This window comes from Moschus berezovskii, chromosome 18 (genome assembly GCF_049115385.1).
Source record: "Moschus berezovskii isolate FMDL1 chromosome 18, NW_MosBer_1.0, whole genome shotgun sequence".
In the NCBI taxonomy this organism is placed as follows: Eukaryota; Metazoa; Chordata; class Mammalia; order Artiodactyla; family Moschidae; genus Moschus; species Moschus berezovskii.
Window position 1 is genome coordinate 38,950,912 of NC_142477.1, and position 25,098 is coordinate 38,976,009.

Consider the following 25,098-nt stretch of genomic DNA (forward strand, 5'->3'; position numbering starts at 1 on the left):
CTTTAGGAGGTAATTAGGGTTAGAAGAGATTATGAGGGTAGGGCCCTGATCTAATGTGATCAGTATTCTTATAAAAAGACACCAAAGAACTTGCTCTCTTTTTCTCCCCACTCACTCCCTATGCTCCCACAAGAAAGAGGTCATGTCAGGTGGTAGACCCTACAAGCCAAGAGAAGAGGTCTCAGGATGAAACCAACCTGTCAGTGTCTTAATTTTAGACTTTCCAGCCTCTAAAACAGTGAAAAATAAATTTCTGTTGTCTAAGTCATCCAATTTGTGGTATTTTGTTATGGCAGCCTGAGTAGATTAAGATGCCCTTAAAGGAGTATTGTTTAGGGGAGATAATCAGAAGTCATTCTGATACCATGGGGTGATCATACTGGATTGAAAAGTGACATGTGGCCATAAGCAGTGATACTGATTTTCCTGTTTAACTCATGAAGTGTCTCTGAAGCACATCTCAAAGGAGAAGCATCAAAATTCTGTTGTGTGCAATTATTGAAATTATTGTGGCTTACCTTAATAATGGCATTTAAGAAAAAAAATTAATTTGGCTACATATGATATATTTGTTTTTAAAAGTCTTTGTACAGCCACACCTACTAGAATATTAATGAAAACGTAATTATATAAGTAAAGCAAAGAACACATAAACATATTTCACTTTTTGTATACTTACTATTTTAATACATAGGTAATGTATTTTGCTCATTCCTTCAACAAAAATTGGATACTGACCTTGAGTCAAGCATATATTAAAGTGCAATAGACATAAATGCAAGAATAGATATTCTCTTTAAAAGAATTTACACCATGAATAAATAATCTTATAGAATTAGGGAATCCAAAGGTTAAATGAAAACATACATTTCCCAGAAGAAAAAACATGATAGAATAACATGTTATCATGCAGCTATAATGTCTTTCAAAGAAATGACTCTGGAACTTTTGTAAAACATGTTTTATGGCCAGACAATATATGACTGAAAAATAAATATCTTAGGGAGATATTTATGAAATCCAACAATTTACAGTATTAACTATTGTATCCATCAATGTGATGAATGGTCCAAATTAGTAATCAAATCTTATTCTAAATTAACTTCTTTTAAAATAATAAATTTTGAACTTTCATAGGCGATGTGTTTCTTAAAGTCTGTCATTTTCTTCACAATAATCAAAATATAAACCTCAGAATTATTATACTACATCAGAGAAACATTTTAATTGCAACAAATTATATTTCTTAAATTTTTCTGTTAAATTGTTCAAGGAATGAATAGGATCTTCTCATTTAGTGATTAGGATGGTTTAGTTTTTTTCAGTAAGGTGATTTTTTTCAATGAGGTGTTTTCTTTGTAGATGTTGTCATATTCATCGCAGTACTCATGAACAGGCAACTGACTGTCTGTGGGTCCACCTAGAAGAATCTGTGATATAAATTTAAAATTGCATACCACTGAACATGAATATGCATGAATAGGCATGCTATCAAGGAAATGAAACATATAGAATCTGTATTTTTTAAGTAACATTTGGAAATGTTCCTGATTATAAACATAATATTTTCATATAATTAAACCTTCCCTTGATTCACGGGCAACAAAGTTTAAAATGTCAGACGTTTTATTGCTTCCATTACATTTAGCATTTGTGTGCAACACTTCCTGGAGAAAGTACTAAGTGAAAAGTTAGCAAGAAAAGATGGGTTCATATGATTGACATTTACTTTTCCTTATTCCCATTGTTTCTCATTTTGTTTGAAGATAGTCACATATCACCCCTTTCCTGAAATGAAACATGGTAGAATATAGGATCTATTCATAAACGTGACATTTGTTGATGAAATAATTTTGCCACTTAATCTTAATTACAAGTTAACATTTTTAATGGATCAGTTCAATCATTCAGCCATGTCCAACTCTTTGCAACCCCATGGACTACAACATGCTGGGCTCTGTCCATCACCAACTCCCAAATCCTGCTCAAACTCATGTTTGAGTTAGTGATGCCATCCAACCATCTCATCCTCTGTCATCCCCTTCTCCTGCCTTCAGTGTTTCCCAGCATCAGGGCCTTTTCCAATGTGTCAGTTCTTTGCATCAGGTGGCCAAAGTTTTGAAGCTTTAGCTTTAGCATCAGTCCTTCCAATGAATATTCAGGACTGATTTCCTTTAGGATGGCTTCCCTGGTAGCTCACCTGGTAAAGAATCTGCCTGCAATGCAGGAGACCCCATTTCACTTCCTGGGTCAGGAAGATACCCTGGAGAAGGGACTAGCTACCCACTCCAGTATTCTTGCCTGGAGAATCCCATGGACAGAGGAGCATGGCAGGTTACAATCCATGGGATCACAATCAGACACGACTGAGTGATTTTCACTTTCACTTTTAATGGTTACCAGCTCATTTTCTAATAGACCTCATTCTATTGTCAATATAAATGTTATAATGATTTTAATTTATAAATTTCATTCAGTTAAAAAATAATTAAACCTTTTATTTGATAGTAACAGGAAAAATAATATTCGCTTAGGTCTCTGGCTCACTGAGTCTAGCAGTTTATGATCCTGCTCTGCATGTGTATTCTTCCTTTTGATTACATTTTTAGTACTAAGCCAAGGAAGCTATTTCATCAAGTTTTGCACATGTTCTTTGATAGATTCTTAAATTGTGTATGATTAAAATAGCTTTAAGATTTACATGATCAAAAATTGGGGAAATGCCTGCTAATACACTATTTTTGTAAGTCCTTTGTCAGTCCTCCTTAAAGCAAAATTCAAGGCAAAATGAAACTATTACTGAAAATACTTGGATGATTTTATTGGAATAAGTATATCTGTATAATAAAGTTGGGCTTATTGTTTCCTTGACAAGGTTTTTTCTCCAAATATAATGATGGATTTTAGTTTTAAATTCGCTCATCAGGACAAGCACTAAAACCTAAAAATCCATTAACCAGTGATTCCACTGCTTGTTCAATTTACCAATCCTGATATAATAAAAGAAACAGCACTTTTTGCCATAAGTAAAGGTCTTTGAAAATAAAGCAGACAAATTCTGAAAAGGGAATAAACAAGGTTTATCGGTGTTTCAAGCCAGATTTGCCTGTTGGCTCCATTACCAGTATTTATAATTTCTCTTATTATGGCCAATACTAGGAGAATGAGAACAAGTGAGGAGAAATATGAATATAAGATTAGTTTAAGTGTAGCAATGAATACTTTACATTGTAAATATGGTTTTTTATGAGATGTATATGCAGATGATATGCAGGTGTTGCAATAAGACTGACTTTCGGTGAAATCCCAATACAGGCCACTGTAGAAGTCTGATTTTCAGACCTGCTTCTCAGATCCAAACATCTAGGGCTCTAATCCCCACCCACTTTGAACAAACAAGTTCCACTTTTTAAAAATCTGTTTCCTATAAAGGGTTGTGAATAAGATCTCCTTCTTAAACGTCAAACCAACAGAAGAAAAGTCCTTTACCTGATCTAGTTTTAGTAGCTTGGATGAGATCCTCTTCATCCTCATCACAGCTATCATAGTTAAACTGCTGGAGGACTGTCTCTGACTGACTTTCAGTTTGATTTGCATCTGTCTGCTTGTCGAAGCTTCGAAGTGCAACAAGACGGTGATGGATGGCTGCATGCATACGTCCTGTGTCTTTGGCACTGGCCTACAAGAGGTAAATTAAATTTGTTAAGAATATAAGTAACTCAGTGATAGCCACACTTTACAAATTTGTAATCTTTCACTTTTAATAAGGAAAGAATTATATGGCATAAATCTAGAATGTAAATAACCCTAGAAACAAAAGGGTAAAGAGCCAATTCATCTTGAACCAAATTGAATCCTAACATAGATAATTTGATAAGAAGTCCCAATCTGTGCCTTTTAAACTGAGAAAATGAAATTTTGTGATTTGAAGTTTATATTTGAATTTGTTTGTTAAGACCATTCTTCCTCCAAACTATGTTACAGTGTAGAAAATTAGAGAGTTACAGGGGGAAAAAAAGACTTTCATTTCCTTTACATCACTTGCTTAGACAGCCCTGAAAGAAGCATGTGGTGGTTTAGTCACTAAGTTGCCCTCCAGGCTCTTCTGTCCATGGAATTTTCCAGGCAAGAATACTGGAGTGGGTTGTCATCTTCTTCTCCAGGGTATACAGGGGATCTTCCTGACCCAGGGTTGGGACCAGGGTCTCCTGCATTTCAGGCAGATTTCTTTACTGATTGAGCCACCAGGGAAGCAAGCTGCGTAGCTCCGCAGAAAGCTCATTCAAATGGTCTATGATGTTGTACCATAAATACGTCAGAGGTCATTGCTTTCTATACTTTTCTATTTTTCCTTTTCAATACTTTTTCTATTTTTACTTTTCATATTAATATAAAAAATAACAGTGAGAATAACATTGGTATAACATTTGCTATTGTTATATTCGTTTATTTTTTGAATCCTTATAATAAAACTGTAGGTTAATTAACAATAATTTATTTGCCAATTTTATATTAATGAAAGCATATAGTACAAACATTAAATAAATACTTGTTTCGCTTTCCCTTTACAGATAAGAAAATTATGGCTCAGAAACGCACAGCTTGTCTGAGTCTACACAGCTAGCTGACGGATTGGCTGGGACTTGGTTTTTGTCATCAAAGTCAGCACTCCTTAAGGTAACATGTCAGTGGCTTACATTTTTGGATCTTTTCACAGTTTCAAAGAAAATCTGGGAAAAGTTTTCTCTTTGCTAATCCTTCGAAGATCTATCAAATATTTGAAAGCCAAGAACTGAGGAGTGAACCAATTACATGCCAACTTTTTGGGAGAAGTCTTAAACATAGTTTTTTGTTAGTATGTTACTAAGCTGCCTTAAATATTTTAGGGAAAAAGTACAAATGAAATAAAATATTTTTGTGTCTCATATTGTATTAGATGTATAGCAGGTGTTGAGTAAATATTTGTTGACTTTTCACTAATTTAATTTTTTATATTATGGGAAGTGAAAGTCGCTCAGTCATGTCCAACTCTTTGCAACCCCATGGACTATACAGTTCATGGAATTCTCTAGGCCAGAATACTGGAGTGGGTAGCCTTTCCCTTCTCCAGGGGATCTTCCCAACCCAGGGATCAAACCCAGGTCTCCAACACTGCAGGTGGATTCTTTACCAGCTGAGCCATAAGAGAAGCCAAAGGTATAATTTTTCTTCAATAAGTTAATTAACAAAAAATATTGAGAGAGTATCTGTAATTGAAACATACTGTTCTGCTGCCTTGATTTCTTTTTTTACATTAAAATTTAAATATGTCTTTCACTGGTGTAGAGTGTATATATACATATATATGCATATTGCCAAATTCATCCAGGTATTTTCATTCAAGAAATTCAGAACAAGAAGTAAAAGCACAATGATATATATTTTTTGAGCAACAAATTTCCAAAGCTTAAAAAAAATTTCCAGGAAGCACCATAAGAAAATGCTAGTGAGAATGAAAATTGCTTCAGTCTTTATAGAGATAAATTTGTCAAGACAGTCGAAACCTTTTCCCAAGAAAAATAACATGTTTGTACATAGAGGATTCTTTGCAGAATTTATAATAATGAACACATTGAATTACCTAAGTATTTAACAAAGTGGAATTAATGGAAATAATTATGGTATATAGTAGAACAAATTATTTTCACCTATAAAAGGATTCTTGAAGAATGGACTACAATAACAGAAAACACTCATTTTCATTGATAAATGAAAAGGTTACTTATGTGTATTTCACAATCAAATGTTAACAATTCAATCTTCTCCATCAGTTTATTAAGTACATTATTATTGTCTTCCATTGGCAGATGAGTAAAATCAGGTTGAAGAAGGCTAAATTACTTGTCTGAAAGTCAAACAGTATGTACAGTATGGTAGGCATGCATACCCACACATATATATATTATAATATAAATATATATTATAAAACTAAAATATAAGACCAAAATGTTAATAGTGACCCTAACTAGAAGTGGAATTTTGGGTGATTTTTATTGCATTTTGTTTGCTAATATCTAAAAATTACTCTACAGTTTAAAAAGTCAGAATGAGTCAGATATTGAGCAGCAGAATCTAGTCATAGTTTTATCTAATCTAATCATAGTCTCAATATCAGATTTGGTCTCAGGCAGGGTGCTTAACCCACTCAAAGCCAGGGGCATCTGGTCTAGCAGAGTATCCAATATCTGCCTAAATGGTAAACAGAGTTTAGGCATTTTACTCTAAGATTTTAATACTCAGCATCACTTATGCCTGAGGTGCACTAAAATCTTTGGTTTTTCACCAGTGGCCTCTTGCTAACTTTTTCTTACCACTAGTGTGTGGAAGCCAGTTTACTTGTATTATTGTCTTCTACCTGAGTCACTTGGATACTCAAGGCTTCTCACATCTTCTGATACTCAGCATGCGGGGGATATCCAGCCTTTTTTCTCACCTGACTCATGTCAGTTTTGTCTCTTTTGCCTGGATCTTATATTTGAGGTCAAGCATTCCTGCTGCCAGAATAGCTAAAGCTGTTGCGAACCTATTACCTTGGAGATTGACTCAAGTCCAGAATTGGGACTCGCTATTGGACTGGTTCTTTTAACTTGCTAGCCCTGTGTTTTTCCATTTCTCACTTTTTCCTTTCCAGTGATCTCAAAGCCTCAATTTCAGGACACAGTGTAAGCATTGGGGTGTGGATTGTGCTGGCCTCCTAGGAGCCAATCCTGACAGTAGTATCTCTGGTAATTTAGTAAGACTGCTGACATAATTTTAACAGTAAATAAAAATGGAGACATTTGACAGCATATACCAATATAGCTGTCTTAGGACCAGTACCAATTGACTACTTTAAATTGGTGTTAATCTCTAAACTTCATATCAAATTTAGGTCTGGTATAGACTGGCGTGCTGCAGTCCATGGGGTCACAAAGAGTCGGACACAACTGAGCAACTAAACTGAACTGAATTGAACTGATAGACTATAAACAACCATAATAAATGGCTGATTTTTTGCCAGTGGTACAGCTTAGTACAATAAAATGGAAAAAAAAATCAGTGACTGCAGAAATCTATAAATATAGTAGGATAATCCTCTACCACTGAAATTGGTCACTTACCTGAATTAAAAACACTTTGACGTTATAGTCTTCTAAATCGGTAGCTGTTATTTGTAAATTTTTGTGATTTGCTCTTTGAATCTCCATCTGAGCCCAGAGTTTGCTGTTGAGAATCAGCCTCAGGCTGCCTTGATTGCGCATAACTAAAACAGGAAGGTGAATTTATCAGGCTTTAGAACAGTTGATTCCTTAGCCTTTCAAAGGAATTTGCCATTATGAGAGCAAATAAATCTGGTAGTTATTCTTCAGACTCTGTTTTCACAATTAAATTGCTATTTAATTGACTAGATTATAATTTGGTTTCCAAACTGAGCTTTATTTTGTTGGAGGACTCTTTAGCTTAAGTGCTCAAAATGCTATATTCTTTCACTGTAATATTTAAAAATGGTTAAATTTTAGAATTCCATTGAGGACCTAATGGTAGGAAGAATATTTACCCAAGAATTGCTCACAATGGAGAAAACTGAAACAAAAACTGGAAGCATTCAAAAAATGAAATTACTTAAATGATGGTACAGCTTTTGAAGATATTATGACCTCATTAAGAATACTGATAAAAGGTAATTATTAATGTGGAAAGATGACCATGGTATACTATATAAAAGAAAAAATCAGATTAGAGAGGAATATAAACACCATGTATCACAAATTTTTCAATGTTTTGTATACATTAGTAATAGTGTTAGGCACTCAGTTGTGTCCAACTCTGCTACTCCATGGACTGTAGCCCACCAGGCTCCTCTGTCCCTGGAATTCTCCAGGCAAGAATACTGGAGTGGATTGCCATGCCCTTCTCTGGGGGATCTTCCCAACCCAGGGATCAAACCCAGGTCCCCTGCATTGCAGATAGATTTTTTACCATTTGAGCTACCCAGGGAGCCCCACATTCATTGTAAACAAAGTCCTTAAGAATATAGTTGTTAACAGAAGCTAGCTACTACAGGTAGACAGGCCTATGAGTAATTTAACATTTTTTTTCCTTTTTGTCAGTCCATATTTTCTGACTTCTGTAATGGATATGTATTACCTGTATAGTTTTTTTTTAAAGTTGTTTTGTACATTTTTTGGCAGGTAGTGGAAAGAGAAGAAATTAAACCAGAGTAGAAAACAACTAATACCTGCCTTGGGAATTATAGTTAGGTCATTTAGAAACCTGTTTCCCCATGATCCTACTCTCTTAGTCTGAATTCTATTCCTTACTCCCTTCTTGAGCTTGATATCTGAAACTCAACAAATATCCATTTACCAGCTTCTACTTGTAGTCTCCCCCACAAACTTTGACTGTTTAATATTGACCGGTAAACCCATCCCTGCCCAGATCTCTGCCTGTGCTCACTTTCAGTTTGGACCTCTGAACAATGCCCAGTGTGTCTCTTGGATGCCAGAAACCTCCTCAACCTAGGAGTTTGGCTGACCAGATTCTGATCAACACTCTGCCTGCAAGATTCAATAACCACACACCTTTATTTACTTGGAAATTGACCTTTCATCTCAACCCACATTCTGCACTTAGAATGCCAAGAATAAATTACAAGATAAATACTCTCTTTTAGAAAAACTATTCCACTTCAAAACTAAATCCATCAGATTCCTTTAAATAATAATGAGATCACTATTTAGGTGTGTGCTGGGCTGGTCAAAGGTGCTTTATGTGCATTTTCTCACTGAATTCTCACACTCACTCACTAATTCAGGGACTTCTGTTATCTGCATTTTTAACTGATGCAACTAGAGTAGAAGGAGATTAAGTAATTTATCCAAGGTCACTAGTTAGTGATGGAGCCAGACTTAGAACCTGTGTGGTCTGACATCAGAGCCTACTTTAAACAGGAAGCTCTATAGTACCTTAAAAATAATATTGTGTTCAGCAGTTTAATCTATTGACACATAACACACCTCCAGAAAAAGATGTGTACCTATATTGGAAAATCTTCCCTGAAAATTAGCGACTTGCTTTACAAAATGATTCCTTACTTAATCTTGACTGGAATGTTCCGCAATCACTGCTTGCTGTGTCATTCAGCCTCAAAGCTCCTCTGCCCCTTTCAGTCCAGGACTGTGTTGTTTTCTTGAATATAAAAAGCTTGCAGTTGATCTAAAGGAAAATTTGTTTTTAAATGTCAAAACATGAAACATTTCTCAAAGTGATTTCTTTCCTATGCTATAACACTTTTGTCAGATATCTTATCAGAATAGCCTTTGTTAATGATTTCTAAACCAGCTTTAAAATTTTATTTAGTTTCCAAAACAATACAATTTTTGAATAGTTCAAACGTTAAAAAGCAAAAAGATGTATAAAGTGAAAAGTAGCTCCACCAATACTAGTTCCCATCTACCAATCTTCACCCCCTACAACAGTTGATCACTGTTGCTAAATATTTTGTTTATCCTTCTAGAGATGTTTGTATGTATATACATGTCAATATGTATATATTTTCCTGTTTTTTTTTCTATAAATGGTAGAAAACATATGTCTTCATCTTGCTTTTTCACTTAACGATTTATCTATGTATACCAACTTTTAAATTAAACGGTGTTATTTGAATCAGGTAATTTATCTGAAAATTAAGGAGTCATGGAACTATTTCTGTGCTTTAAAATTTTTAATAAATATAACATCAGAACTAGGATGTGATACCACAGAGTACCATGCTATAGTTTAATGCTTATCAGTGGCTCTCAAATACTACTGCGTACATGAATCCCCTAGATGACTTGTTAAAAATATAACATGTCAGGGGCCTCACCCCTGTCAGGAAGCATCTAACAGGAGGCTTCCTGTGTGCTGTTTTGGATCTGTCAGGAATTCTCTGTTCCTTATTAATTCCTGAATATTCAGGAATTAAGAGGAGAGGCTAGCCTCTCCCGGGGGCTGAGGAATCCAGGCATTTCCTTCGTTAGTTTTTCTATACGGTGATAAGTACCCTCTTCCTTTTTATGAACCGTATGGTAAAAGTGATTATTTACAACTCTCTCTCTTTAATATGGATCACCTATGTTTTGTAAATCTGGAATTTTAATCTTTATCTTTGCTGAGAATAACTACAGTGTCTATGCCCACACCATGTTGATTTAAACACCTTTGCTCCATCAGAGCTTTGGTCCCTGTGTCTTGCTTTCTCTCTCTCTCTTTTCAGGCTAATTCTTGGAGCGCAGAGGTCCTCTAGGTTCACTTTCCTGCCTGGGCTTCTGAGACCCTCTCGAGAAGGCGCTCTGTGCTTTCACCCCATCGAGAGGGTGCCTGAGGCCTTCGTGAGCAAAGCATGCCCCGTGCAGGGGCTTTATTGGCTTTCTGCATAAACCAAGGAATATCAGCCTCTTTCTCTCTCCTTTACTTTCTTATTGGTCGACTCTGGACCACTAGGTTCTGGTTCATTAAAAGACCTCAACACACCCCTAGTGACTACTTCAGTGAATCTGGGATTAATCTGATCTGAGAGTTATGCTGTGAGATACACATGTACAATAAATGTATCAGTAGATCAAGGGGGAAGAAAATGGGAATGAAGAGAGTTTGGGGTAAAGCAGATGGAGAAAGCCTAAGGAAAATCTGTGCTTTGTTGAACATGATTGAGGTATAGTAATTACATTTCATATGCCAAGATTGATAGCTACAGCACTCATAGTTCAAATCCTATGCTGCTGCTGCTAAGTCACTTCAGTCGTGTCCAACTCTGTGCGACCCCATAGACGGCTGCCCACCAGGCTCCCCCATCCCTGGGATTCTCCAGGCAAGAACACTGGAGTGGGTTGCCATTTCCTTCTCCAATGCATGAAAGTGAAAAGTGAAACTGAAGTCGCTCAGTTGTGTCGGACTCTTCGCGACCCCATTAACTGCAGCCTACCAGGCTCCTCCGTCCATAGGATTTTCCAGGCAAGAGTACCGGAGTGAGTTGCCATTGCCGTCTCCTATGTGTGATACTATATACCACATCTTTGAAATTCTTGATTCGTGTGCAATTCAAACTTACTTAACTTTTAGGATAAACAAGGTCCTACTATATAGCACAGAAAGAACTATAGTCAATATCCTGAGATAAACCATAATAGAAAAGAATATAAAAAAGAAAGTGTATATATGTATGAATCACTTTTCTATACAGTAGAAATTAGCTCAACATTGTAAATCAACTTTACTTCAATTTAAAAAAAAGAACTTTTAAAGGAAAAAGACAATTTTTATTATCTTGAACTGAAATCAGTTTATCTCTCTGCATTTTTAACTTTCAATGTAAATAGAATTTTAAACCATATGATAATAACTGATAATAAAGCTGACATGAAAAATATATAGGTCTGGAGTTACTTTAAGACTGGGTCCTTGGCTGTCTTCTTTCTAAGGTACTAATATGAATGTGAAGCCAATAATCCATTTTCCTGCAAATTACACACACAAATGTAAGAATACAACAAAATGTTGGTTTAATATTTGAAAGCCTCAAACATTTTAATTTAAACAACCAGGACTTTATGAAAACTATACTTCTGCCTTTATCTTTAAAGATGTCTCTGTTGAGGGTAACTTTATTCCAGAAAGAGCAATACACAATATACAGACCTCTAACACATTGTGTTCTGCCTCCTCCCCTGTAATAACAGCAATTTTCTCCAGCAAACATTTTGGTGATGGTTTAAAAGAGAAAGCAGTAGCTGATTCAATTAGGGGTATATTGTCAATAGTGTCTGTTTCTAAGAGAAAATAGAGAGAAAGAACAAGTAAAATGCCCCATTTTATCCACTGTGAAAGTTCTTTTTTGCCCCTGTTAACATGCATGTCTCCTTAGCTTTTCTATAACAATGAGTGTTTCCAAAAAATCAAGCTGCTTGTGTTTAGGCATATCTCTTTAATGATCCTCATATCATGAAGTCCAAAAATTATTAAGGCTTTTATATCATGTAACCAAATTTATATGCTTTAATCTTCACCAAAGATTTTAAACAACTGATTTTGGTTTTTGTATTTTACAGATATTAAACAAATGACATGGAAAAACAGGAAATATACTAGTTGAATCAGATGTTTTACAAATGAAATAATTCTTACTTGAGTTTGCAGAGTTGATAGGAATTTTTAGAGTGAATTTGAATGGCTTTTCCTTGATGTATGAATCACTTTCGAGTTGAGGCTGAGTGAGTTTTTGAGTACGCTAGGTGGAAGAAAAAGATGTCTTGCTTAATTTTAACTCCATATATTTGCAGTAACCCAAGAGATACTTTTGTTCTTCTGTCTCAATGTGGCAAATAAACCCAAAAACTCTGTTTTTGTTTTGGGATCCTCTTATGCTGAAAGGGATCTCCTCCCCATTGTTAGAAAACCTTGGTTCTGATCTAAGGAAACAATCTATTTACCACCAGCCTATTTCAGGTAGCATCAAGTTCCAGGGACAATGGGAAACCTTTTAGAGACCCACAATGAGGTAGCAACTGTTCCAGGCTACCACTAAAACAACCTGATGCCTTGAAGGAAGTGAAACTGGTATCACTTTTTCAAATTTTTTCAGTATTCCCAACAGTCCATTCTTTCTATCCATTTAATGTAAAAAATTAAAAAGTTGTCCAAAGAACCCACTAGCTGTCTCATCAGATCATCATTACAGGATGAATCCTAACTTTTCCTTTGACACAGCAATCGCTTTTAAGGCTGCACACCCGGGGCTTTTGCACATGTGTTGTAATCGACACCTGTGTGAAAAAAGACCAAGTAATTGCCAGGACATTTACAACCTCCCACACAGTGCTTGTATAACTCCCTGCAGAACAGGGAGAATTGGAGGATACTTCAGAGCTTAGTTTTATATCTTTCCCCTTATGAATTCAAGATTCTTTCATTTTATTTAACTGGGCCTCAAGATAATCTGTTAAAATCGATAGAGATGGGTATAATTATTTCCATTTTAAGAAAACAGAAACTAAAGCACAGAAAGTCTAATGACTCACTCTAAAAGCACATAACCAGCAAACAAATCAGGAGGCATCGTGGCCTTCAAATCATAGGGGCACAGGATTACAGGATTAACTAAAGGACAAACACAGGTGATCTCTTACAGCTCCTGCTATCATAGAATGTTATCCACTTAAGAAGACAGGAAGCTCAGGTTCCTTTGTAAGTCAGCCTTGAAGTGCTCATAGGAAATGCACACAGGTACCTACCTTCTCACGCCAAATCTATAATCCCCATTGTCGTTCATTTGTACTGGTATCTCTCTCTCTCTCTCTCCGTTCTAGACTGTAGACAATCTAGAGGACAAGGTCTTCTTTAGCTTTGTGTGACCAGGTGGTTTTCAATGCTGGCTGTACGTTCAAGTCACCTGACATCTGACCTCACCCACAGGTATCCTGATCTAATCGGTTTGGGGAGATGACCAGCCATAAAAAGTCCTCTGAAGGCTCACCAGATGATTGTGATATGCCACCAAACTTGAGACCAGTGCCAATGCTTTATGTATCATAAAAACACAGACGGTGTGTTAACTATATGTTAAGTGAGTCAAATGTTAAAGTTGATCCCATGAGGTTTGAAGAGGATTGTATTTGTGTCTGTGACATCTTACAGAAGCTATGACTAATCTAGAATAAATGTGCTTAAATATACTGCCTGCAACTTCACTTTGGAAGTTGGTCCATTCTGGTTCAAATCCAAAGATGTGAGTTAACAGCTCTAGGATTGCTGGAGCCAACCTTCATCTTGGGAGTGACAGAAAGGCACTGCTAAGCTGAAGAACTGTGATGCTTTTCTTGGAATTGGGGTTGAGCCTGAGGCAGGTGTAGAATAAGCGAGATCTTAAAAGTGACTGGTTTGATTAAAATCTGAGAATAAACAGACCTCATGAGTTGGTCCTTTTGTTATTCTGAGTCATAGCTCAGGTTTTAAAATCTGTGCATCTTCCATGGGATTCTTCATGTAGCTAATAGCCCTAAGACAAGATAGCATCCTTGTCTTATCTCAGCTAAGATTCTGGTCTGGATGAAAGTGCAAAGAGTATTAAGATGTGTTGGGCCAAATTAAACCATGGGCATATTTGCTCCACAGCTTCCATTTGACTATATAACTCCCCACTGTAGATCATGCTCTGTTTTAGAAACATACCCTGTGGAGGACAAAGCAGCAACTGCCTCACACAGGAGGATTGTTGTTGTTTAGTTGCTCAGTCATGTCTGACTCTGCTGTCAGACTCTGCTGACCCCATGTACTGTACCCTGCCAGGCTCCTCTGTCCTTGAAAACTTCTAGGCAAGAATACTAGAGTAGGTTGCCATTTCCTCCTCCAGGGGATCTTCCTGTCCCAGGGATCAAACTCAGGTCTCCTGCATTGGCAGGTGGATTCTTTACCACATGGGATGCCCCATGTAGGAGGATGCTTAAGGAAGATGGTAATAATAGTCAGATGGTTCCACTTGGCAAGTATATTCCCATAGGCAAGTAAAATACTATGATTCCCTCCTACAGCTAGCAAGAAAAAAATCTGTCAGTGTAAAAACTCGAAGGGGAAGGTTGTGATTAATGAGAAAAAAATGCAAATAATTTTAAATTCATCTTGTTATGAAAATGCTATTGAAAAACTATATTAAAATATCATGACCAATTGAGCTTATTTAACTATTGTAGATAATTCTAGGATTTCCTTGGGTACCTTTGATTTAATGCAAATCAAAGAAGTATTTAATATTTCTTATCAGTAATAATGTTATAATTAGACAATTCCCTTCCTCTGTGGGCTCTGTCTATTATTCTAACAACTAGAACTTGTTTCCCAGGAGAATCTTTCCAGTTAAAGATAGGAAAATGTGCCTTTGAACTCAGTAGTTAAAAAGTATGCTCCAGTTTAACATTGTTTTAATTAATTTTCCTTTAGAAATTAGAAGTGACAGCTCTCTATATAGCAATAGAAACATTTGCCAAAATCTTACCAAAACTCTTTCTACCATGTTTTCTCCAAAAACGAAATCAGAACTGCAGCTTTTCGTAGAATATTTATCTTCATTTGGTTGACAACTATGGAAAAGAAATAAGCATTTGCTATTTTAAATGTAGTAGCAATGGATATAGCCATATTAAACCTTACTGAAATAATCGGATGATCTAACAGATTTATGTAAAGCATAAAAACATCAGCTAACTTTTGTTTATCTGAAGTTAATGAGAAATGAAGGAAAAAATGAGATAGGTACTTCTGATGATGAAAGTCAAAATATCTGACAGCTGTTACAACACTGGCCAAGACCAGTGCAGAGGGGCTGTGTGATCAGCCGGGGAGCTGCCCAGTCATTATCTTCGTGCTTTTCCAGCACTGACTCTCTGGTCTCCAGTCTCCGCTCTCCTCTTCCCCAGCTGGCCAGTGCTTTTAGCGATGCAAGGTCTAAGGGCAACAGCAAAGCCGATCTCTCTTCTCAATTACATTTGAGTGTGCAGTGGTTTCGTTTAATTTTTATCTCCCAGAAACTTGAATGTTTAAAGTGTTTTGCATAATGACAAACCCAAAGACATGCATCCCTCTGTCTGTTGGCAGACATGCTTCAGGATCCCTACTGCATCCACAGCCTGCACAGTAGGTAAGTGCTGAGGTACCTGTATGGACTCTGATCATGAGACCAGTATATCCACAGCTAGTTGTATTCCTCTCTCAGATCAAACATGCCCCCATCACTGGCAATGCTAATAAATATTCACTTTCACTTTGCATATTTCTACTGCTTTCTTTGTTGTCTGTCCGATTTATGTTAATGCATAATAATGCCAGAAATAATTTAAAAGAGGGAAAGAGAGAATACCAGGGGAAGAGGAGGAAAAGCTAATTGAGTAACCAGATACTTAATGCCTAACTAAATAAAAAGTTTCAGTTCAGTTCAGTTACTCAGTCATGTCCGACTCTTTGCAACCCCTTGAATCACAGCACGCCAGGCCTCCCTGTCCATCACCAACTCCCGGAGTTCACTCAAACTCATGTCCATCGAGTCGGTGATGCCATCCAGCCATCTCATTCTCTGTCGTCCCCGTCTCCTCCTGCCCCCAATCCCTCCTAGCATCAGACTCTTTTCCATTGAGTCAGCTCGTCGCATGAGGTGGCCAAAGTATTGGAGTTTCAGCTTTAGCATCAGTCCTTCCAATGAACACCCAGGATTGATCTCCTTTAGAATGGACTGGTTGGATTAGCTCTACCTAATTGAAACATTCTTACCCAAATCAATGAAACAGTAGGGACAATCCAATATAAGGACAATAATATATAAATATTAGAGACATTTTAAAAAGCATTTTAAACTTGTATTTTATAAAATCTCCTTTCAATCAGAAATCTTAGCAATTTGTCTGTACAATGTCAGAAAATTATTTTCCATAAATAATTTTATTGACAAAAGAAAGAAAATGAAAGAACATTTCTGTTTGCTTGTCATTAACTTACCGTAGTGATGTAGTACCTAAAGCATTCTGATTAGTAGACAGCTGGATTGAAATTCCGGCACTTGGTAAGTTTTCACCTAGCAAATAGGAGTTCCCCTCATAAATCTGAAAGAAACAAAGTCCATCAAAAAGTTCATTTAAACTGTCTTACTATACATAGAACATTAGACAAAGAAACAATAGCTCCAGTTAAATGAATAGAAAACTTATTATGTTCAAGCACAGTCCTAAACATTTTCTATACACTATCTAATATACTCCTCAAAACAACTCTCTACCCTTTGTGCTTCTATTATCCACACTTCAGGTGAGCAGACTGACCTAATAAGCTTAAATAATGGCCAGAACTGGGCAATCAGAAGGCGGCTGACATTCAAACATTGGTCTGTTTAAAACCAAGGATTGTGCACTAGCATTCAGAAATCCCACCTTCTTTTGTTACTTTTACCTTTTAGGCAGTGGACTTAAATCTCATTTCTAGACTAGTAAATATGTATTTCAGGACTATTTAGCCCATGGAAACCCCTAAGAGCTTCACCATCATTGCCACCCAACGTGAGAGGAAATTCCATCTCTTCCTCTAGAAACTTTTGGTAATTTAATCAGTTATTCCATCTGCTGTGTATATACATATGCACCTTATCTGCATTAATGTGTAAATGAAGGAGTGTGCAGTTTTAGAACTGTAAAGAACCCAGGTATCTGATCTGGTGTCCTCAATGTTTGTGGATATATCCTTCCTCCACCAGGAATTTTCAAAGATGTCGCAAGGATGTGTAGTCTTTAAATAGGTTTGTTTCCACTTTAATTTTATGTTAATCAAAAATAATTTTGAGTGGTTTTACATATATAACAGAATTTGAGAGCTGAGAAATGTGTGTCAAGAGTGTATGTGTCATCGGTTAGCAAAGAGCAAAGTACATGCTTATGACTCAATGACTCAGATGATTTCTCTCTCAATCAAAATGGTAGTTTTAAACTCTTTAGGTTGCTTGGAATAGTTTATTAGGAATTTGTTATCTACAACAAGTAACCACTGATTAATGACATAATGAAAGAAAATTGCTCTAATTTTGATATACAAATTTAAAAGGAACATAAAAATAAGGATTCTATAAAATTTACCTGGAGATCATTTTCACTGTATCTATACATTATATCATTCTGACATAGTGTCTTATACATAGCTTACCTTTAGATCTTCAAAAATCATCATTAAACAGATGGTTTAATCTGTTAAACCAATGATGGGCATATCCAATTAGACTTCACCAATTAGGAATAAATTCTATTCATGCCCTTAATAAGTTATTTGAGAAGAAATTTTTGCAAATGATAGTCTAGAAATTTCTCTTATGTTTTATTATTGAGGAAGAAAATACAGGAAATATAGTAATAAATTTTATTTTAAAATCATGCAATGCAATATCTTAAAAAATCATGCCAAGGGAATAAATATTAATCAACTTTTGATATAATGTGTAAGTAAAAATTTTCATCTATAATTTATAGAACATGCTATTCCAAAATCAAATGCAATATAACATTTCAAAATGAGTCAACACATCATAGTTTTTCTTATATACTTTAAAACATGTTAAACAACATGCATCACTTTTAAAATAGGTAAATAATTTATATAATATGGTGATTATTATACTTAAATGAAAATATTTAATAATATACTGATTTGAAATTTTTTAATATTTTAACTTAAAATCAGATTTATAACATAAATGGTGAAATTATTTTTATTTATTTTATTTTTTATTAATTTATTTATTTTAATTGAAGGCTAATTACTTTACAATATTGTAGTGGTTTTTGCCATACACTGACATGAATCAGCCATGGATTTACATGTGTTCCCCATCCTGACCCCCCCCAACTCCCTCTCCATCCCATCCCTCCTGGTCATCCCAGTGTACCAGCCCTGAGCACCCTGTCTCATGCATCAAACCTGGACTGGCGATCTGTTTCACATATAATCATATACATGTTTCAATGCTATTCTCTCAGATAATCCCACCCTTGCCTTCTCCCACAGAGTCCAAAAGATTATTTTATACATCTGTGTCTCTTTTGCTGTCTCACGTATAGGGTCATCGTTACCATCTTTTTAAATTCCACATATATGCGTTAGTATACTGTATTGGTGTTTTTCTTTCTGGCTTACTTCACTCTGTATAATAGGCTCCAGTTTCATCCACCTCATTAGAACTGATTCAAATGCATTCTTTTTAATGGCTGAGTAATATTCCATTCTGTATATGTACCACAGCTTTCTTATCCATTCATCTGCTGATGGACATCTAGGTTGCTTCCATGTCCTGGCTATTATAAACAGTGCTGCGATGAACATTGGGGTACATGTGTCTCTTTCAATTCTTGTTTCCTCAGTGTGCATGCCCAGCAGTGGGATTGCTGGGTCGTATGGCAGTTCTACTTCCAGTTTTTTAAGGAATCTCCACACTCTTCTCAACAGTGGCTGTACTAGTTTGCATTCCCACCAATAGTGTAAGAGGGTTCCCTTCTCTCCACACCCTCTCCGGCATTTATTGCTTATAGACTTTTGGATAGCAGCCATTCTGACTGGCGTGAGATGGTACCTCATTGTGGTTTTGATTTGCATTTCTCTGATAATGAGTGATGTTGAACATCTTTTCACGTGTTTGTTAGTCATCTGTATGTCTTCTCTGATGAACTGTCTGTTTAGTTCTTTGGCCCATTTTTTGATTGGGTCATTTATTTTTCTGGAATTGAGCTGCAGGAGTTGCTTGTATATTTTTGAGATTAATCCTTTGTCAGTTGCTTCATTTGCTATTATTTTCTCCCATTCTGAAGGTTGTCTTTTCACTTTGATTATAGTTTCCTTCATTGTGCAAAACCTTTCAAGTTTAATTAAGTCCCATTTGTTTATTTTTGCTTTTATTTCCATTACTCTGGGAAGTAGGTCATAGAGGGAGGATCCTGCTGTGATTTATGTCGAAGAGTATTTTGCCTATTTTCTCCTCTAGGAGTTTTATAGTTTCTGGCCTTACGTTTAGATCTTTAATCCATTTTGAGTTTATTTTTGTGTATGGTGTTAGAAAGTGTTCTAGTTTCATTCTTTTACAAGTGGTTGACCAGTTTTCCCAGCACCACTTGTTAAAGAGATTATCTTTTCTCCATTGCATATTCTTGCCTCCTTTGTCAAAGATAAGGTGTCCATAGGTGAAATGATTTTTAAAATTCACAATGAGTCTCATGATATCGTAGCTTACAAAGAAAAAGAATTGGAAATATAAAAATGTTGGCAAACGCTGACCAGATTCAACTCCCTCACTTCACTGATGAAAAACAGAAGGTTGGGAGCTTTGTCTAAGAATGTAAACACAATAGATAGTGGTACAGGTAGAATTAGTACTGATCTGAGTTTTTTCAATGACTTGACTATATGATTGGTATTTTAACACTTCCAGGTTAAAATGAGAACACTGTTCTCATGTTCAGTCCGGGAAAACAAAACCAAGCTTGATCAGCCCTCAATAGTTTATCTGGAAACAACTGACTGGTGGAATAACTCGAATTCCAACCTATTGATCTGGCGTCCCCTTCCTCTCAAGTATCTGCTTCTGGAAGACACAGAACTATAGCAACAGAATATCCCCATATCCTTATCTGTGTGATGTTAGTAAAATGAGTATCTCCTTGGAAAGGCCCACAAGAAGTGATTCAGTTGGAAGAGAAATTGGTTTCTGTCTCTAGGAGCTTCCCAAGCCCTCCCAGTTATACTGTGGAGAAAGTTCCTTGCTCCTGTTATCCGTGAAGATGGGCTGGCATGGACCCATGGTGTGATCTAAACTGGCAAGGCCACACCAGCATGTCTACCAGTTGGGGATACAAAAAAAACAATCCTTTTCCTTTTTCTGACTTCTGGCCCCTGCCACCTCACTGCTCCCCTATTTTCATGTGGGGTCAGTGCACCAGATCAAGACCCCAAGGGCCCCCACCACACAGAACTCAGCTTTACAGCTTAGGAGAGATCACAAGACTTGCTCCTGGGAACAACCCTCCAATTTAGGAGGACAAGTTTAGTACAGTCCCTGAGGGCTCTTGGTTATCTTGTCCAGCTTTTTTTCCAGCCTGGTAGCTGTTTCAGCATCAGGTAGCCCCTAATTCTGGATGTGGGGACCCACAACAATCTATCAAAAGAAGGATGGGAAATTGAGATCAGTCCTACTGTAGGAGGTTTTCTTACCTTACTTTTGTTTTTTTCTTTAACCTTACAGGATTCCAACACACTGTGTCCAAATGATTTTCTCACTTTTATATACCCTTGAGCTTGAGGTGGCTGCAAAATAGCAGGTCTTAGAACAATCTCAGAACGTTTCACAGGACCTTAAATGAACAGAATTAAAGGGTCAATATATCTTTAGTGAAATAATTTTCCTCTCAGTTTCTTACTAATTTAATGCTTACTTTCTAAAGTCATTATTAAATGAAGGTTAATGTCAACTGCCGCTGCTGCTGCTAAGTCGCTTCAGTCTTGTCTGACTCTGCGACCCCATAGACGGCAGACTGCCAGGCTCCTCTGTCCCTGGGATTCTCCAGGCAAGGATACTGGAGTGGGTTGCCATTTCCTTCTCCAATGCATGAATGCATGCTAAGTCGCTTCAGTCATGTCTGACTCTGTGCAACCCTAAGGATGGCAGCCCACCAAGCTCCTCTGTCCACGGGATTCTCTAGGCAAGAATACTGGAGTGGGTTGCCATTTCCTTCTCCATAATGTCAACTAATCAAAGTTAAAATAGCCAGTGAGTTGCCTAGTACTGTCTTCCTGCCTAGCTTTTACCCAATAGATGTGGGTTCAATTCCTGGGTTGGGAAGATCCCCTGGAGAAGGGAAAGGCTACCCACTCCAGTATTCTGGCCTGGAGAATTCCATGGGACAGAAGGTTCCAAAGAGTCAGACACGACAGAGCAACTTTTACGTTCACTTTCAATTTGATCATGGGACTTTGCTTACTAAATATATTCCTTCATGTTTTGTCACTCATCCCTACCACCATGCACAAACATACACATGAAGACATGGATGGTAAAACATAAAATTTATTCAAGTTTCATGTAATAAAGGAAGCTACATACCTTGTTCTGCACTGTTCAGATCAGCATTCCTTTGCACAGAGTTTGATGTCATAAAAACATTGTTTTTCTTCACTGTAAAAAATATTTAGAAAATTTTAAACCTATGAACATGTCAGTTTCTACTGTTTTCACAGTATTGTACTGAACCCACCAGCAGATGTCGCTGTTGTCACTAATCATGCAAGCGCTGATTCTACTAAAAAGTGTAAAAGCAAAATGAGTTTTGCTACAGTCTTTTTACTCTTACTCTTAGAAAATAAGTGAAAGTTAGGTCACTAATAAAATAGTCTTCTTCAGAATCATGAAATCGAGTATTGAGAGAAATTCTACAGATAATAAAATCCGAATTGATAGTGAACCATCTATGTGCATTAATATATATTTCTTATAGAATGTTGTAAAACTGTTAATAAATTCTGTCCCTTCCCCACTCTTTAATGATACCTGAAGAGAGAAGTAAAGATGACAGTTATACTAGGTTATCAACGTGAACTGATGGGTTAAGACTGTGGTCTTGGCTGCAAGAATAGAATTATAGGCATACCAAAGAGATGTTGCTGATTGTGTTCCAGACCACTGTGATCAAGTGACTGTCACAGTAAACTGAGTCACACACTCACTTCATTGGTTTCCCAGTGCATATAAAAGTTACATTTACACTATACCGTAGTCTATTAAGTGTGTTAACAGCAATATATGTAATTTAATTTAAAATACTTCATTGCTATGAAAAGCAATATACCTACATTTAAAAATGCTTTATCACTGAAAAATGCTAAACGTCATCTGAGCCTTCAGCAAATCATGTTTCTGCTGGTGGAGAGTCTTGCTTCGATGTCAATGGCTGCTGATTGATCCGGGTGGTGATTGCTGAAGGCTGGGGTGGCTGTGGCAGCTTCTTAAAATAACAATGAAGTTTTCATCATCAATTGACTTTTCCTTTCATAAATGATTTTACTGTAGCATGCAGTGCTGGTTGATAATATTTTACTCACAGAACTTCTTTCAAAATTAGAGTCAATCCTCTCAAGCCCTCCTGCTTTATGAATATTACGTTTATGTAATATTCTAAAGCCCTTGTTGTCATTTCAACAGTCTTTACAGCACCTTCACCAGGAGTAGATTCTGTCTCAGGTAACAACTTTCTTTACTCGTCCATAAGAAGCAACTCCTCATCTGTCAGGTTTCATCCTGAGATAACAGCAATTCAGCCATGTATTCAGGCTCTGCTTCTAATTCTAGTCCTCTTTCTATTTCCACCACATCTGCAGTTACTTCCTCCGCTAAAGTCCTGAACACCTCAAAGTCATCTGTAAGGACTGTAATCAACTTCTTTTAAACTCCTGTTAAAGTTGATATTTTGACCTCTTTCCACGAATCGTAAATGTTCTTAGTGGTGTTGAGAATGGTGAATCCTTTCCACGTTTTCAAGTGCCTTTGTCCAGGTCCATCAGAGGAATCACTGTATGGCAGCTAAAAGTTTATAAAGTGTACTTATTAAATAACTAGACTTGAAAGTCAAAATGAATCCTTGATCCATGGACAGCAGAATAAATGTTGTGTTCTGTCTCTGTCTATGCTCAGTTGATCAGGCATGTCCACTCTTAGGGACCCCATGGACTGTAGCCTGCCAGGTTTCTCTGTCTGTGGGATTTCCCAGGCAACAATACTGGAGTGGGTTTCCATTTCCTCCTCCAGGAGATCTTCCCAATCCAGGGACTGAACCTGCATCTCCTATGTCTCCTATATTGGCAGGTAGATTCTTTACTGACCACTGAGCTACCTGGGAAGGTCAAATGTTGTGTTAGCAAGCATGAAAACAACACTAATCTCACTGTACATCTCCATCAGAACTCTTGGGTGACCAGATACATTGTCAATGAACAGTAATATTTTGAAAGGAATCTTTTTCTGAGCAGTGGGTTGCAACGGTGGGCTTAAAGTACTCATCAAATCATGTTGTAAACAGATGTGCTAACATCCAGGCTTTGTAGTTCCATTTATAGAGCACACAGAGTAGATTTATCATAATTCTTAGTGGCCCTAAATTTTCAGAATGGTAAATAAGCATTGGCTTCTATTCAAAGTCTCCAACTGCATTAGTCCCTAACAAGAGAGTCAGCGTATCCTTTGAAACTTTGAAGTCAGGCATTGACTTCTCCTCTCTAGCTATGAAAGTGCTAGATGGCATCTTCTTCCAGTATAAGGTTGTTCCATCTACGTTGGTTTAGCTTAGCCACCTTAATTGTACTATTATTTAATTGTACTATTTGTCTCCTTCCAACACCATTTAATTGTACTATTTGTCTCCTTCCAACACCACCAACATTCTGTACAACATAGAATGTGATGGTGCTTGGTAATATTTTATTCATCCTTTTCATATATGTGTCTGATTTTTAGAAAATGAAGCGATTATCCAGATAATTTAAAGTCAATATCTTTACTTCATGCACAAATAGCACCAAAACAAATCCTCTGTTATTAGAACCCCTATTCCTCTTAATGTCTATAACTTGTCAGTCAGGTATAGATGGGGCTTATTGAACTAGGACCTATCTCTTCTGTATCTGAAAAGTGTCTGACATATTGGTGCCCAGTCACACTTGGCATTGTTAATAAGAATATAAATTCATTAGTTTCATGTGATTCCTGGGTAGAATCCATTAAAAGAAAGTGAATAGTTTGTATTTTTTATTTCTTGTGGGTAAGCTTAACTTGGAAAAAGCAGTTTGTTTTTCAGTAAAAACAAAAATATGTAAGACTACAAATCATATTTCTTTTGGAACTAATGACAAAGATACTTTAATTTTTACTTTTATACCTTCAGGTGCTATTTGAATTTGTTACTAAGGGTGTTTTTTTAATGTAAAGATTAAATAGGTTGTACAACAATGTGAATATACTTAATGCTTCTAAACTGCATACTTTCAAAAAAAGACAAAAAAATCATAATCTTGACATAGAGCATGTTTCAATCATTTCAAATATTTTATTATGATAAAATAGTTTTACTTAGCAAAGCATTACACATTTAAATAAAAAGAAGTAATATTTTAATGAAAAATTCAAAAGGAATGATATCCTAAACTTTAGAATATAAATTTAAAGCATAAAATTTAGGATGAGAATCTAAGCATCATTATATATTTGAATACTACAAATATTATAAACCATATAGATGGACAATAATAAGAAAAATAAAGCAAGTTATTTTACAGGGCTGCATTATATAAAAGAATGCTATCATAAACATGAAATCCTAAAGAACATTATCAAGTTTAAAATTTCTACCAAAAATAAACAGATATACTGTGTGGATTTATGGGGCTAGAATTCAGAAGGTATTCATCCATGCATACTTTGCTAAGACCCCTATTTTATTTGCCACTAAAATGTCAATGTTTTACAGTAGCTGAAAAAGAAAGCCT

The 25,098-nt window shown here is 36.3% G+C and overlaps 1 protein-coding gene across 2 annotated transcripts in view; it reads right to left on the reverse strand.

Annotated features, from left to right (window-relative positions):
* Window positions 1-566: 566 nt before the first annotated feature.
* Window positions 567-25,098, reverse strand: part of RANBP3L (RAN binding protein 3 like) — a 57,808-nt gene continuing 33,276 nt past the window's right edge. Inside the window, exons 5-14 of one of the 2 annotated variants that reach the window (XM_055421731.2) lie at window positions 21,668-21,739; window positions 20,779-20,918; window positions 16,540-16,643; window positions 15,047-15,131; window positions 12,184-12,286; window positions 11,698-11,828; window positions 9,114-9,234; window positions 7,140-7,282; window positions 3,490-3,679; window positions 567-1,430 (exon numbers count right to left, since the gene is read on the reverse strand). In XM_055421731.2, the coding sequence (XP_055277706.2) occupies window positions 1,387-1,430; window positions 3,490-3,679; window positions 7,140-7,282; window positions 9,114-9,234; window positions 11,698-11,828; window positions 12,184-12,286; window positions 15,047-15,131; window positions 16,540-16,643; window positions 20,779-20,918; window positions 21,668-21,739 (1,133 nt within the window). In that variant the 3' untranslated portion in view covers window positions 567-1,386. Of the gene's footprint in view, window positions 1,789-3,489; window positions 3,680-7,139; window positions 7,283-9,113; window positions 9,235-11,697; window positions 11,829-12,183; window positions 12,287-15,046; window positions 15,132-16,539; window positions 16,644-20,778; window positions 20,919-21,667; window positions 21,740-25,098 lie in introns of both variants that reach the window. The other variant, XM_055421732.2, reaches the window with a different exon arrangement.